Source organism: Malurus melanocephalus, unplaced genomic scaffold (genome assembly GCF_030028575.1).
Source record: "Malurus melanocephalus ecotype Western Australia unplaced genomic scaffold, MMel_1.1 scaffold_74, whole genome shotgun sequence".
NCBI classification, from domain to species: Eukaryota; Metazoa; Chordata; class Aves; order Passeriformes; family Maluridae; genus Malurus; species Malurus melanocephalus.
In genome coordinates, this window is record NW_026623306.1 from 1,821,101 (window position 1) to 1,837,367 (window position 16,267).

The following is a 16,267-nucleotide window of genomic DNA, read 5'->3' on the forward strand; positions in this document are numbered from 1 at the left end:
TAACCTCATCAGCTTTTTTTGAAAAGAAAAAAAATTTGAGCGCTTTTTGAGTTGAAACACCCGCCCACATTTTAACGGCAGAGATTTAAGGAGGCGCGGTGGAGTTCGGGCAGGAAGGCCTGCAGCCGCTCCCGCCCGCCCCTCGCCCGGCCCCGCCGCCGCCGCAGCTCCGCGGCGCCCGGTGCCGTCCCCTCGCCGCGCAACCCGGGCACGGCACTGCCCCGCCACAGCCAGCACAGCCCGGCTGCTTTTAGGAGGAGCGCTGATGAGGCCTAGGGGGGGAAAATGAAAGGAAAAGCTGGTTTTAGCAGCGGGAGCCGCCGCACCCCGGCGGGAGGAGCGGGATCGGGGGAGCTCGGCGGGCGGGAGGGCGGCCTCTGCCACGGCGCTGCCCGGAGCTTCTCCACGGCGGTCTCCACCTGCCCGCGGGGGGAGCGGAGCCGGTCCCGGTCCCGGTCGTGGCCCCTCCGCCCTCGCCCGGCACCCCGTGGGCAGCGGCTCCGCTCTCGGGGCCACCCCGGCAGCGGCGCGGGCTCCTCTCTCACSCTGAGGACAAGGTCAAGGATGAAGGGCCAATGTCAAGTTGTCTTAACGGTGGAAGGCGACCGTCCACGGCAGCACTCCCTGCTTCCCGCGTTTCTGGCGTCCTCGATTGATTTGAAAGTGCCATGTTGAGGGGGAACCGCGCCCGGGCACCGAGAAGACGCGAGGAYTTCGCTTTTCCTTCCCAGGGCGAAGAAGTGAGGATGGTACAGGACGGGGATGTCACCGCCTAACAATGTTTAGTGTCTTAAAGTGCTTTAATGGCCGGATTGTTTTAGGTTTCAGGGACCCTCGGAGGACTGAATTCTGCCAGGCGAACCCTCCGAGAGGTAAGCAGCAATGTCATGGCTCCCTGATAAGCACACGTAACCCATCGCTCACAGGGGCAATCTACACGTCTGTTTTTCTTTTTTTTTTTTTTTGCCACGGGAAGGTGATTTTAAATGTAAACAGGCGTGAGGCAGCTCGGGGAGGTGCGTTAGGAACCTGTGGTAGTTAGAGCTCGTCCGGCAGTGCCCTGCGGGCGGAACCTGCCGCTGGCAGCCGGGCAGGGGCTGGAGGTGGCCGGGGCCTGAGTCGGGGCCGCCGCCGTCCGACAGAGCCGGTTCTACAGGASAGAATCCGCAGCTGAACCAAGCCAGACTTCTGCATCTGGCTTTCCTCTCAGCTTCGGTTGTTTGCTCGCTTTGAAACTGTATTTTTCTGTACTGATTCCCCCACCCACGCTTGTTTGTGACTTTACGAAGGTGACAAGTGTGAGCTGCCTACACACGAWGCAGGGAAAACAAATTTGTTCATTTTATCAACTGACCCCCGCTCCCACTAAAGCAGGGAAAAACCGCTTATATTATTAAGGGCCTCTTTGTGGTACTTCTTGTCCATAAGTAAGAGTGCTTTTTTTCCCCTCCTTTTTTCATTTTTAAAAGCAAAAATATAAATTATAACTTCCTTCAAAGTKAGTTCTAGAAATATATGTATGCAAGTARCATCTGTTTATTCAAATATAGTTGCTTTTCTGCATAAAGAAGGAATTTATATGTGAAACTTGGATTATTCAGTTAGACGGCTTATAAATTACTTATTTGGTGACTAATCACTACCTAAAATCCATAGGCTTTGGTGGTGGTTACCTGTTGCTAATTTTCTGGCAGAATTAGACCTGCAAATCTTACAACAGTCTCATACTATTTTTTGTTGGTTTTCAGTTCAGAATAAAGCTCCCATCCTCTGTTAATCACGCCACATAGCAAAAAAAAAAAAAAAAAAAAAAAAGTTAAGTGAAGTGTAGCTGGGGTGCTGCAGGCCTCCTGCAAGTAAAGCTGCCCGGCCAGAAAATGCTGTCAAACTTCCTCTACCGTGTGGATCTATCAAAAGTCTTTGCAGAAAGCAGCTAGTTAATTCTCATAWTTTGCTCTCATGAGTGATAAAGATACTCCATTTAAATCAGAAAGATTTGTCCTGATGGGCTCCAGAATCAGCACCAAAAAAAAAAAAAATCCCAAAACCTTCTGGAGGGAGATGTTATTGCCAGGCGTTATAAGGAGTAAAATAATCTGCTCTCTAGTTTGGCTGACATTCGTTGGAGGACAAAACCCACCTCGAATGGCTCAGAGAGGCTGTGAGAAGGCAAACAGAAACTTAAGCTGTGACTTGAACATGAACTTCCTGCGATGTGGGGCACGTGCAGCTTTTCACCTTTTCTTCATGTTCTGGATGAAATCCTTCCTGTGTTGATCTAATATAGATATCATTTATTTAAAATATGACTGTAATAGACATGAACGCCCTGTAACTAATCTTGACAACATACCTATAGCTTCAATTCGTGCCAGGAATTAATTGGCTTCACTCCAATTTCTAAAACTAGCTTTTCAGCCTTTATTATAGTTACTCTCTAGTAATGTGTGGGTGGATTTGTTTGTAATTTAGCATAGGCTGTCCCTGGCATTGCACCATACCTCGTACTTAGTACAGAACTGTCTGTAACATTAAACTACGGAAAAAAAAAAAAAGGTGCAGGTGTGAGGGCAATTAATTTATCATCCCTCCGGTCGGTGGTGGGGAGCTCGAATTGTTCAGCTAACGTCAGCGGGCAATAAAAACCTTTTGGCGAGCCTTGCCAACATAAACTAGAGCAGGAGCACGGTAAAATATGAAATCCAGCTTMTCTGACACTGTGGCTTTGCATTTTAAGTGGCGTTTCCGTGTGGCCTCAGCCCGCCCGGAGACCCRGAACGCCCCCGCCAGACACGCAGCCCAGGCGCCCCGGAGCCCCCGCTCCCCAGCWGCGTCCGCGAACAGGCTCTAAACAATTCCCAGGGTTTCTCTTGGGATCACGGATTCTCCTGAATGCAGAGCTGAGCTTTCCCCGCTCCCCTCTCCGCACGCAGCGTTTGYCCGCGGCCGCGCCGGGCTCTCCCCGCAGCTCGCCCCGGGGCCAGCGGCGGCAAGGAGCTCCGCGAAATCCCCCTGGAACCCTCGCGGAAGGGAGAGAGAAACAATAAAGAACCCTGCTTTCTAAACCCGGCAAAATATCTTGATTCAAAGGCATCGTAACGTAGCGTTATTAGCTGACAGGAAAGCTGCTTGATGCATCTGTGACCTCAGCTACGACACTCACAGGACACTCCTACAAAAAACAGAGCAAAGTGTGTTGGATTAACTAGCAAATTCGTGACCAAATACGTGTTTAATGTCAGTGCTAAGGGGGTACATGAACGGCATCGGATTGTAGGAGGCAGACTTAGAAAGCATGAGTTACAGTTAGATTTGCATTACTTAAAGCAGGTTTATTCGCGGTATAGAATAGAATTGCAGCTTACAGTGCTGGAGTGCTAAGCCTGAGCGAGGGCCGCTGTGCAGATCACGGTGTGCTGGCTCAGAAAAACCTGTGAAAAACGCATTTTCTCCTTTTTGAGTCGAGTCAGAACCCGGGGGAAAAGCCGCCGCTCTCCTGGTGCGTGCAGTGCACCCCCCTCACCCCGGGGATCCGTCCGGGTCACTCGGCGGGCACCGTGTCACGGGGGATCGGAGGAAACGCGAACCGCGCCGGGACATCCGCTCCCGGTGCACGGAGAGAGGGATGGATGGGTGGATGGGTGGATGGATGGATGGATGGATGGATGGATGGATGGATGGATGGGTGGATGGGTGGATGGATGGATGGATGGATGGATGGATGGATGGATGGATGGATGGATGGATTCCCCGCTCCCGCACAGAGAAGCAGGGCCGCTCTCCGCCCGGCAGCTGCACCGGCCCGTTTCCGCGCACCGCCCGGGGATGGCTGCAGCCAGGTCCCCGCCGACGCGTTAGGCCGCAACCGGCGGCGGAGCCCAGCCGGTACACCCCGCGCCGCCGCCGGGCCAGGAGCCGCCAAGCCGCGGGACGGGCCGTGAGGATGTGTCCGCTGCCGAGGCCSCGGTGCGGCAGCTCCGGCCGGGCAGGGTGCAGGCCGGGGCTCCCCGCTCCGCTCCGGGGCTCGGGCTCCGCGCTCCCGGCTCCACACRGTCCCGCCCCCGGCCCCGGGAGCGCTTGACAGGCGAGCGGTCACGTGGCGGCCGCAAAGCGCCTCTTTGCGACCTCAATGACAGGCAAAATGTGCGACACAGGCGCTGTGGAGGCAGGCGGGGAGCGGCGCTGCCTCCTCCTCCTCCTCCTCCTCCTTCTTCTCCTCCTCCTCCTCCTCCTCCTCCTTCCCGGGCCAGCGGCTGAGGCAGCGCTGCCCGCTCCCGGCCCCGCTCCCGGCCCGCCGCTCTCCTGCCTCCTCCCCTCCTCGGCCCCGGGAGGGGCAGCCCGGGGGCGCCGCGGGAGCCCGAGCGCAGCGCGGCGCCTCCATGAGCTCCTGAGCTCCCACCCTGCCCCGTCCTCCCCGCGGCAGCGGCTCCAGGTGCGCGGGTCCGAGCAGAGCCGGGACGCAGCTGGCTGCAATGGCGTCCAACATGGACCGAGAAATGATATTGGCTGATTTCCAGGTAAATTTCAAGCCGCCGCCACACAGCGTTGGCCTCTCGCTGCTTTTCTCTTTCTCCTCGTTGCTGTGCTGCTTGTTCTTTGTGGGGAGGTCCGGGGTGGTGGGTGTGAAGCCCACCCTCTGAAGCCTCCGCTCTCGCTTTCCTTCTTTTTTATTTGTCAGAAATGGGGAGCGTGTGCCCTCTTCTCTCAAGGTGCGTGAACAAAATGTCTTCTTTAACTTAGAGAGTTTCAGTTTTTAATCAAYAAAAAAAAAAGCTTTTTCATCCACTTGGTTGTTCCTGCCCTCAGCAACCACCCAGGCCCTGGGACAGCTGTGAGGCAGCTCCCTTGGAAGAGGCAGATTCCAGGGAGGATACAAAACTCACCAGTCCAAATGATTTGTCACAGTGTTTGTAGTGAATCACTTGCTGGTACTACAGATTAGTGCTGAACAGAGGTGTTTCCATTCCAGCATCAACACTAAACTTCAGGGTTGCCTCAGCCCATGACTGTTTTGATGACGGTGAAACTCTTCCCACCCCATTCTAAACAACAACGTATTTGTGTCGAAAGGAGGAATATGCCCTTAGAAGTTGTTTGTTACCTTTCTTCCTCCCTACAAAAGGGTTGTAATTTAACTTCAGACTTCTAAGTCTTATTCCCAGAATAAAGTTTTCTTTTCAGTCCTTTTTTTTTTTAAGCTCTGTCCATTTGCAGTGGTTGATCTTACATGGATAGGCTCCTGGGTWTCTCAGATTGATTTGTAGAACTGCCACTGTATGTTCAGCTTCTTAAAAGACTGTTCTCCAGCTGTTAGCAATGAAACTATTTAATTTAGTGTATGACAAAAAGTAATCCCTTCATTCACTCTGTGTGTGTGTTTCTTTGGAGCTACAGGTAGGGTGACTGTAGTGTGCATTATGTAACTCCTGTTGCAAAGGCATCTGGTATCTCACTGATGTAACACATGGAGTTCCCAGCTGATAACAGGGAACTGTTATCCCTTTCTGCACCCCGATATCTGACACCCATATTTAGTCAAATGCTTCACAAATGTTACTGTATTGATATTACTCTGTTGTGCTTGGAGATATTTTTGTGTGTGTAAGGGATGACATCCTAGTGACATCCMAACTTTAGAGCTGGGATTTCATGAAGAAGTTTTTCCAAGAACAACACACYGTGTAAATGGGAACTGGGACCTCAATTGTGCATTCATACCCGTGGGGACAAATTCTTACGGGATCCCACATTATTACCTGAATTTACGCTCAGGAATCCCAGATGATGAAATTAATGGCTGGCAAATATAAGATTATTTTTTTAACAGAGTTTTCCATACAGATTTACACTTTCCAAGTGTTTTATGCTATTTTGCAGTATTGTTGTGCTTGGATTTTGAAACCATTAATAAAAGTTGTAAGAGCAACTGCATGTTTGGTACCATGAAGACACGTAAGTATCACTGCAAACYTGCAGGTGGGTGGTGGAGTCACAGAAACCAGTTTTAAATCATGGGTKGATGACATAATGTGTCTGAACCTAGGACACAGGAAATATTTTATCATCCAMCAGTCCTTATTTAAAAAGAGCCCAAACCTTTTCCTCTTGTATTTCAGCAGACAGCTTTTTTTTCTCTGTTTCATTGTGTTTCTTTTTAAAGATAATATCAAATGTCTACCTGATTTTGAAGCACTGAACTGTTAATTGTCATGCTGTTAAAGATTCAGATTAGTAAAGGACAATGTCAGTCATTATTAGGCCTTGTATCTTTAGACGTTACAAAACAGTAAAGGTTTTTGGGTTTTTTAAGTACTTGATGGAATTTGCCCTCATTCACTAAGAATTAAAAATGGAATATAAAACATTATGTGCAAAGTGATTCTGCATGATTTCCCCTTCTATGTTTTCTGTATCTTTTAATTAATAAATATGTTTCTCAGAGTTCTGCTGCCATCTTCTATGTTTATGTGAGGTATCTTGTTGAAGTATGTTGCACATAGTAAAAATTTCAAAAGCAATTCTTTGCAGTTTAGTTCAGCAAATCTTTGCTGAATTAAATTGGGAGGGAAGCTTCCATCACTGTTTCACCCTCACCTTTCCCAAGTTATATTTAAGGGGGAGTGAGTAGTGGTCTTCAAACTTCTAAAATGTGAAGGAGTTTTCTCTCCCCATAAAAAACCCCAAAAACCAGTGAAACCATAATGCTGCTGATGCTTGATGATTTTGTGAAGCTTTCATGGATTTACTTGGTATCTTCCAAAGTCATTAGGGATTTTGCCTTGGGTTTCAGCTAGAGCAGGAACTTGTATTGCATTTGTTTTTTTCTTTTTAGCTCTGATTGTTATAACAGGTTACTTCTCCATTCAGAGGTACTAAAGTGAAATACTTTCTGAAAAGTGTTTTGTACATATACATACACACACATAAACCCTTGGAATGTAATGAAATATTTTAAGTATGGAGTAAAACACAGTGAGTGATCTACCAAAATATTTTTTTGCGTAATGTCTCAAAACAATTTAAGCCTGTTCTGTGTGGTTTATAATTATTTTCTTTTCCTCTTCTTTTTAATGAGGCTTCTGTGTGCTACCCAGAGAGCACAAAATATGTATTCATGCATGTAGACTGTATAAGCAACCTGCCTAACTTTTCCTTCTTAGGCCCTCACTTAGGAAAGATTATGCAGAAGCTTTGCTTTGTACATGAGTAGTCTGATTGTTTTCAGTGGAAGTAGCTGATGTGGAGTTCAGCCCACAAACAAGTTTTAGCTTTTTTACTAAATGCAATTCAGAACTTCTCCACAAAGTGTCATTGGCATAAAGGAAAAACTCCGTAGGAAAAAACACAACAGYTTCTGTTTGTAGCATAAATTCTTCAAAAAGGTAGCTGCATGTGAATTGGTAAAAGAGTGATGCTGCATTGTAGTGCACTGGGGGAAATAAGGGCATATAATTTCTACCAATTTTTTAACAACTGTTCTTCTTTTCTTTGTTGTGTTTAACTGCAAAGTGTTCTTCCATCTCCACTGGGATACCCAGGTACTCGCATGATACACATCTACTCATGAGCTCTGCAATTTGGGGTCTACCTTTCATCATAAAGAAAACAGATTTTTTTTTTWAAATTGTAAAATTTAGTTGCACTGAGCTTCATTAAATTGACACAGATTGGTTTTCATTGCCAAAGTTTAACTTTGGGTATTGTCAGAAGTGCCAGATATTGATGTTTTTGCATGCTAGCGCTTTTGCTTTTGTTCTTACAGCTTCTGTTAGGATTGGAACTAAAATTAACAAGAATATCTTGTAAGTTATGTCCACGTATGGGACGCTTTTTTCATGCTACATGGTTGTCCTCACAACGATTCAAATGTAGAGTGGACCTAAGGGGGTTACAGTATTGTGAGASTTGCTGGCTCCTGTATGTCCGTATATTACAAAAATGTCTGACATGTGGAGCTTCAGAGGGAGATTTTTCAAAGAATTCACATTTTTTCATTGACCAAATAAGTAACTCAGGATTTGGTSAGGGTGGGAAGATTTCAGAGTGAAATGGCAAAACTCAAAAATCTTTGCTTTCATTGAGACAAGAGATTTCTAGTGTTTTTCTTCTTCCCTCTTTCATTTATGTTCACTGTGAAACCAAGATATGTGRTKTTTTTTCTTTTCCAGTGTTTTTTTWWAMWSKRKAWWAKASMMCWYTKKKGKGRKWYWCACAMAWATATATATATAAATGTCTTTWTTTTCTTTTTCAAGCTTCAACTTCATGTCAATCTCTTTCATAGAAACAGGTTTCTGAGAGGAGCAAGGGGGAATTGGGAAGGAAGAACCTTACTGCCATCAGTTGCAGAAAAGTGAGAAAGCATGCTAAATGATTGTGTTTTAAATTATAAAATTGATCATGATCATGATACATCAGTTTATTTTTTTGGTTTGTTTGTTTTTGAAGATTTAACCATAATTCATTCGACTTGTTTCCTTTTGGAATGGTGAAAATTAAAGAAACTGGAGTATCTTTTCACCTGGAGGTTAACATAGTGGTGTTAAATAACTGATAAAGTTTTGGGGKTTTGTTTGCTTGCTTTGCTTGTTTGTTTTTGTTCCTGTCTGCTTCAGCCCTGTAGAAGATTATCTCAGTTGTGCACACAGTTTTTACTGACAATCTGTGTGCAGAATTTATGTGTGTATTCTTATTTTTTTAAAGATGCTAAGTGACTTTGCTTTCTTCTGTATGTGTTGATGTGGTGGCTCAGGTTTTCTGTCATTTTAAGTTACTGCCAGCATAAAAATTTGATGGGTGGAAAAGGTAGGCAGATACAGGAATAACTTAAGTTTAAGTACCCTTGATTCTGGCCCTGGGCTGTGACTTACAGTGGGTGCTGGAAAGTGTTTCAAACCTTTCTGTAAGAATAAACCATGTGCTGTGGGTTCTGAACAATTTTCAAACTTGATGAGATTGAGATTAATACTGGTTTCTGAAAGAAAAAGGTGTGTTTTGTCATTAAGGCACTGGGGCAGAAAGGGCTGTTCTTGGTTTTTTTGCTGTCTTTCAGTGGAGTGTTTGGGAATTTGGAACAACATCCTCAGCCAAAGATAGGTGCTGAAGAGAGTTTCAGTCAAAGCTTAAACATAAGCTGGAGGACATCTTCCAAAGATAGAAAGTTCTTGGAGGCCTACATTTTCATCAGAAGGTCTCCCTAAATATCTGGGTTTACCTGTGTTCAAATCTGAACTTAAACCTCAGTCTTAYTCAAACCAAACCCCTCTTTTGTGTGGCCTCTCTGTAGAATGTGGAATGCAGAGGGTGCTGAACTAAGCTCTCCACAGTAGCTGCAAGGAAATCCAGTTCTCTGGAGACTGGAAATCAGGGTCTGGGATAGATCAGGTTTGTTTACTGATACCTTCCTACTGGGTATCTTTAGTTAAAGGTGGGCACTGCTGGGTTTCTAATAGTCAGGTGCCCAGATGCTCAGAGCTGCTTTTCCTGGCCTGTTTTAGTAGATATAGGTTACTGTATCTTCAACCAAATTTTAAAATAGGTAACAGGACTGTTTTTCAGTGTAAAAAAAGAGGACTTTAGGACACCATAGAATGTTGAAATTCATACTGATGAGACCTGTTAATTTGCATTTTGATTAGAATTTGTTCTAATCCTCGTTGGATTTTATCACATAATTTTGTGCATTACACAGTCAGTAACACCTTTGGAACTGGTAGCTGGACCTCTTGGTTTGGAACAAATTGGTTTTGTTTGCTGTAAATGGCCTTGGGGCCAAGRGACACGATAACAACATATTGCATGCTTAGGGTGTTCTAGCTCRCTTATTGCCTTTTTCATTGTCTGCTACCAAGGCCATCACTTCTATTTATTTATTTATTCTTTGTGTGTTTCTGCAGTTTCATTTCTTTAGTTWTGTTTATGTAATCCCAAAGTTTCAGGTTTATCAGAACAAAGCTCATTTGATTTACTGGCTTTAAACTGAAGGTGAGGTGGTTTCCAGAGTCACAAATAAGAAATTGTTTTCAAAACCATAAAATGCTGGATATTCCCATTGATAGCTCTTCTTGGAAAAACTGGCTAATTTCTCCTATGTAAGGGCAGGTAGTTAATTACAAATATTAATTGATTATAATAGAAGAAATATCATASTATGATTTGTATGCATTACAACCCTGCCGTAGGAACCAAGCCAATTTACGACTGGAGCACCAGTTTGTCTTTAGAAAGAGTTTTATTCTGTTTTTTTTCATTCAACTACCTTGAAAAGATTCTTCACATCATAGTAATCATGTCACCATTTCCATTGGCCCATTCATATAGGTATTTGGGTTAGTAGGTCACTGAAACAGATTGAGAGGTGGTAGCTGTAGGATCCTTTYTCAAATGCCATGACAACCAATACCAGTTACAATATCAAAATTATTAATTATATGTAGACCCAAAGGCTAGGAATGGGTTTTCATTGAAAGATAATGTGAAAATTATTTGTCATCTTGAAAATAAYGCATGGTTAGTATTTCGTGGTTAGCAAGGATCACTGACAGTAACTTTTACACTTACTGTACATTTACACTTACTGAGTTCATATTTCTGTGTGGAAGAAGGTGTGGGAGAGGATGAGCATTTGAGCCATTTGCTACGTGTCTTAAGGGGTCTTGAGATTCTCCCATCTTGAGAATGTTGTATTTGAACTGGAAGGCCTGAAAGGGTAGAATTTTCCTTTTTATTTGGGCAGTTCTTATGGTTCAGTTACCATTGCAAGCCTAGCATTTCATTCACTTCCATAGTAGAAGCAGGAGCTAGCTTTTGAAAGGAACTACTTGGCATATCTYTGATAGGAYTTCCTACTTTTCTAGTCAGTGAATRAATTTGTGCATATGTGGGGCAGCCATTAGATGAGTCCTTTCCTTTAACTACTGTAAGAACTAGTATAAAAAAGCCTGGGGAAGTACCTAACATTTTACTCGTCCYTCATTATTTGGATGAAAGGAAATGACATGCTTACTGGCTGGATTGATACCTACTAATTAAGCCCATTTTTTAGAGTTGACTAGTTAATGTGCAATTGTAAAAAGAAACTGCTCAAAGAGGAAATCAAAGCCCTTATGTATGCATGACATGTTGTTTGGTCTATCGAAATAGTCATCTGCTGGTCCTCTRTGTCTGACTGGTTGAGCAGGTCTTTGTTCCATGGCAGTAGTTATGCTTTCAAAAGATAATTCATTAAAGCTGAAGTTCTWAAGAGACATTTTGAAACTAGACCAGAGTACGTTAGCCCTTGGGTTATTTTATATAGGTTTCATATTTTATCTATTGCAGGAAACAATTTGTAAAGACAAGAACACTGAAACTGAGTCACTTCTATTATTTTTTTTTTCTAAAGGTCAGGTTGTTTGTGTGAGCAAATACCAAAGGTGCCATATCAGCTCAGATCGAAGACCTGGCTGGCCTAATGTCTCTTCTACAGCAGTGGCTGGTCCTTGGGAAAGAGCTGAAAGAAACAGGATGTGAATGGATTTGCCTCATCCTAGTTTCTGGAAGTCAGCATTTTAAAAGCATTATGATGGGGTTTGTTGTAAAACTTTGGGAATAARCTGTGTCAGCTTGAGTTAGTCTTGTGTTCTTCAACTGACTGAGTTCCTGAGAGACAGTTGAGTAGTTTTGTGATATGTGAGTTTGCTTTTCCTCAGTGTGTCGTATACACATACATAGTAAGTCTATTCTGGATACTTTATTGGAACTTCTGCTGTTTCTGATTAGTGACAGAAGTCACATTTGAACTGTWGGAATCTTAACCCCTTCTGGTTTGCACCACAGTAAAATGCACCTAAAAACTCAAGTCAGCACTGTGGGAATGTGGTGTTGATTTCGCCTTTAATCAAGACTGATATAAAGAGCAGTTTGCTGTAAAAAACTTTTATTTAAGTTCCTTTAAAATTTTGGAGACTGTCACAAATCTAGTGGTTTGTTCTAGAAGTCTCTGCTGACATTTTAGGATGAGAGTGTTTTCTGTACAGATCAGCTGTGTTACAGGATGGTCCCTTAAATTCCTCAGTTGTGCACAAAATTCATGTTGCTTTTCTGATATGCYTTTGCCTTCTTTCAATACTTTTATGGTCCCATTGTCAGGCTTTCTTGTCCTGATGCTTTTAAAAGCTTATATATTTTTAATGTCTTTAGAGAACTGTTTTTTGTTTTTCTTTTATTTTCAGCACTTGTTGGCTTGTGTTATTGGTATGGCCTTTGCTTGGAGTTTGAATGTGCTTCTATTTCCCTGTTGGTTTTGGCTGGGGTAGAGTTAATTTTCTTCCCAGTGGCTGGTGTGGGGCTGTTCTTTGGATTTGTGCTGAACACAGAGTTGATAATACGGAGATGTTTTTGTTATTGCTGCACAGGGTTTACACAGAGCCAAGGGCTTTTCTGCTTCTTTTACTGCCAGGCTGGGGGTGCACAGGAAGCTGGGAGGAGACACAGCTGGGACAGGTGACCCACACTGGCCAAAGGGATTTTCCAGACCACATAACATCATGCTTAGTATATAAAGTRGGGGGAAGAAATAGGAAGAGAGGATGTTTGGAGTAATGGTGGTGTTTGTCTTTCCAAGTAACCACTACATGTGGTGGGGCCCTSCTCTCCTGGAGGTGGCTGAACACCTGCCCAGCCATGGAAAGCAGTGAATTATTTCCTTGTTTTGCTTTGCTTGTATGGGTGGCTTTGCTTTACCTACTAAACTATCTTTATCACAAGCCATGCATTTTCAGCTTTTACTCTTCTTATTCTCTCCCTGGTCCCGCTGCTGGGGCTGTGAGTGAGCTGTTCCTCGGGGCTTGGCTGGAGCCAATTCCAGTCCCTTTTCCAGGTTTTGAAAAATATGTCTGTTCCTTGCTGTCCTGTTTTTTACAAAAAATAAAAAGTGTTTGTAGAATGCTGACTAAATTTTTTTTGTATGGATTAGTAGTCTTCCCTTGTGTGCTTATCTATAAAGTGGCTTTTGTTTATTCTTGAGTTGTTTTTGAAGTTCTGCTGCTTTTGAGACAATGAGGAGAAAGGAGATGAGTGCAAATGTCAAGTCAGCAAGTGTTTGTTTGACCCATGCAATTATTTTCTTTTTTCCATCAGTTTTTCTTATGTGATACTGTAAGAGTAAAATGATTCAGGAAATCTTGGAGTTTTGCCTTGACTGACACACTTAATGAAAGTACTAAACAAACACAGAAACGTTGGGATAATCCTRACTAAGACATTTTTTGTAGTTGTTGGGTAAAGGCTGTCTTCAGTCCTCAGGAAAGACAAATGGGTTTGGTAGTGTGGAGTAGTAATTAATGGGTAGCAAGTTTTGGTTTGTTTTTTAATTCAGTTTGACCACTGCTCTTTGTATGTAGTGTGTGTGGCTTAAACACTGGAGTGTTAGCATGGGGCTTGGGAGGTTTGAGTTCATGGCTTGGCTCAGCTCGTGGGCTTCCTAGGGATCTGCCTTCGTGGTATTCTGGRATCAGAATTTGCTCCAGAGTCTTGAGAGAGTTCAGAGTCTTCTGGAATCCATTTGAAAGTGGTTAGTGTGGTGCCGAGTTAGTTAGTTCTGCTGAGAAGTGGTTAGAGCTTCGTGCTACCAGTCCAGACTTTGTCCCCTGCCTGCTTTGTTTGGAAGGCTTGCAGTCATCTCAGAGCGTGGGCAAAGTTCACTCCTGTCTGCTTGGTAGCTATAGGTTGAAATGTCTTCTGTGACCTTCAGAAACATTATTTTTTCTTCTCTCCTCTGCCTCCACGCTTTGCTTAAGGGGATGCTCAAATAGTAGAATGATGAAACTTGTAAATAGTTGGGTGTGGGAGTTGAAATACATTGGGCAAACTTTATCCTGGCATATTTGCCTAAAACCCTTTCTTGATTTCTGATGCTGGTAAGTAAATTAGCTTGTTTTGRACAGCTGGTGAATCTGCTTAATTTTTACCAGATGGTCTTCTGAGTTATGAAAAAACAGAGAAGCATTCTTATCTCTTCAGTTRGATGCTTGTAGTAGGTGACCTTTCAGTCTGTGTCTTGGTCGATATGCCTAGATGWTGTTTTTTAGGTGTTTGTCTGAAACAGAAGTAAAAGTTAATTTAATAACCACGGCTGACTCATAGTAAGAACAGTCTCGATACAGCAGTAGGGTTGTTGCAAGTTTAGATAGGGCAGGGATGTCACAGAGGGGTGTAGCTGATGCAGTCTATGGGGTTGGTCCTGAGAYAGGCAGGACTCTGGGATGAGAAGAACTGAGGTGTCAAAAAATCTCAGTTGTGAGTGTCTGAATGTGCTGCATCTCTTGGTAGCCCAGAAGGGAGTTACACAGACATCCTAAATTTGATAYTAAGGTACTAAAGCTTTACTGGCTTGGCTGGGCATATTGGCTTAAACTTTGCCTGTTTTGGGGAAAGAAGTGCTACACTTTGTTTCAGCAGCTTTGAATGATCACCATTGCAACAATGTATGTGTGAATTTAAAGAAAATTTTCTGACTTATTRATATGTCACAGGTGAATTAGTGTCCTAAATCTTTCTGGGTTTGGTGGACTTCTAGCAGATACAATCTGGAGCYACCTTTCATGCTTTATAGACTTGATAATTATCCGTGATTACTGAGCCATTATCCTCATAATGGATAGAAAAAGGAAGCAAAGTACTATGTTTGACTCCATTACAGGAAACTCAGGGTTGGGTTGTTTAAAAATCTTTTACACAGAAACCTGATTTTTGCTGGAAATGCTTGGAAAGGGAATTAAGGATTTTTCTAGAAGAAGTAGAAGCCACAGAGTGGGCTGCACTAGTGTTCCAGGAGACTGAGGGAGGCCATTCTTTCACCTGGTMCTGGTGAGACCACTGCTACCAGGCACATTGTGTTCAATATCAGTCACTCCATGGACAGAACAGAGCAAGTCCAGGGAAGGGTTACCTMGGAGGGGAGGAGGCTGGAGCAGTTTGGTGTGAAAGGTGATGTCAAAGGAGCTGGCTTTGTGTAGCCAGGTAGAGAAGGCTACAGGAGGATCCAGTTGCTGTCTCAGCTCTACAGTGGGTGATAAAAGACAATACAGAATCAAATTTCTCTTGGAGTTGCACAGTCTGAGGGTGAGAGGCAGTGGATTTAGTTTACAGCATGGGAAATTATGATTAAATACAAGGAAAAACCAATTCTTAGGGAAAGTGGTGAAGCGCTGGAACAAACTGCCCASAGAGGCTGTAGACTCCCTGACTTTGGAGATATGCAAAACCTGGCTGGGAGCTGAAGTGTGTCTGTGAACTCTCTGGTTGTAACTGGAGAGGTGAATAAAACAGCAAGGTAAATTTTGGCTATGTTACAGAGGAAGTGTGCAAGGAGATACAGCAAACAATATTAGTTGTCTCAAATGCTGCTAATAACAACTCTGAGTGGTTTGTTGTTTTTAAGCTGCTGACCTGGGGAATTCAGCCGTCCTTCTGAGCAGGTYTGTGGCCTGGACTGAAAGTTTTACGTTCTCTTAGTCTCTCTTATCTTTTGGAGAGTTAAGTTACCCAAGGGATAGTGAATTGATTTTTAACAATATATGTTCTTTGCCAGCATTTCTGATTTCTCTTTGAAACCTCATATATCTTTATGAAATAGAGCAAGGCAACTAGAGCTATCTAGTGATAAAAATTTATTTGGTGCTTTCAAAGGTAAGCACTTCCTAGGGTGCTGTTCTGTGCACTTGCAGGTGTGTTAATGCTGACCTCCTGAGCTTTTGTAGGATATCCCAGAGGGGGAAAGCATTTCTTTCTAGGTAATCTGACCTGTTGGTGCCTTCATGTAGTTTCTTTGGGCATTGTAGCTTTGGATAAGCATTGAAATGATGGACTGAACTACAGAGTTTTTTTAATCTGTTACAGGAGTCAGTGGCGCACAGTGTAATTCACAGCCGACTGTCTGCCTGGTTTTAATGGGCCTCAGCCTGTTGTACAGAATGCTCTAGGCCTAGATTGGGTTAGCTTAGAGATGGTCCCTTCTTGGAGAAATTACAGCTACTGCTGGCAGCAAAAGGAGATAGGAAATTGTTCAACAGGAATGTCGAGCGAGACTTAAGTCCTCCATATCCAGCTACTGCTGTTAGGCCAAATGTGGCCTTTTGGATCCTTTTTCTCGGCGAGAAGGGGAATGGTGCCACAGGTGAGAGACTCTCCTGCCTTGCTGCCAAGCGCCATTTGCTCCCAGCTCCTGTGCAGCAGCTGCCATCCCCTGTCCGTGAGGGCAGCGGTGGCCTGGCTGTGTGTTTGGGGCAGC

General features: G+C 44.0%; 1 protein-coding gene across 1 annotated transcript in view; it reads left to right on the plus strand.

Moving 5' to 3' along the window:
- The first annotated feature begins 4,168 nt into the window (after positions 1-4,168).
- The window catches only part of FAF1 (Fas associated factor 1), a 146,896-nt gene continuing 134,797 nt past the window's right edge, over positions 4,169-16,267 (plus strand). Inside the window, exon 1 of the mRNA XM_057367063.1 lies at positions 4,169-4,517. Coding sequence (XP_057223046.1) covers positions 4,473-4,517 — 45 coding nt within the window. The 5' untranslated portion in view covers positions 4,169-4,472. The remainder of the gene's footprint in view (positions 4,518-16,267) is intronic.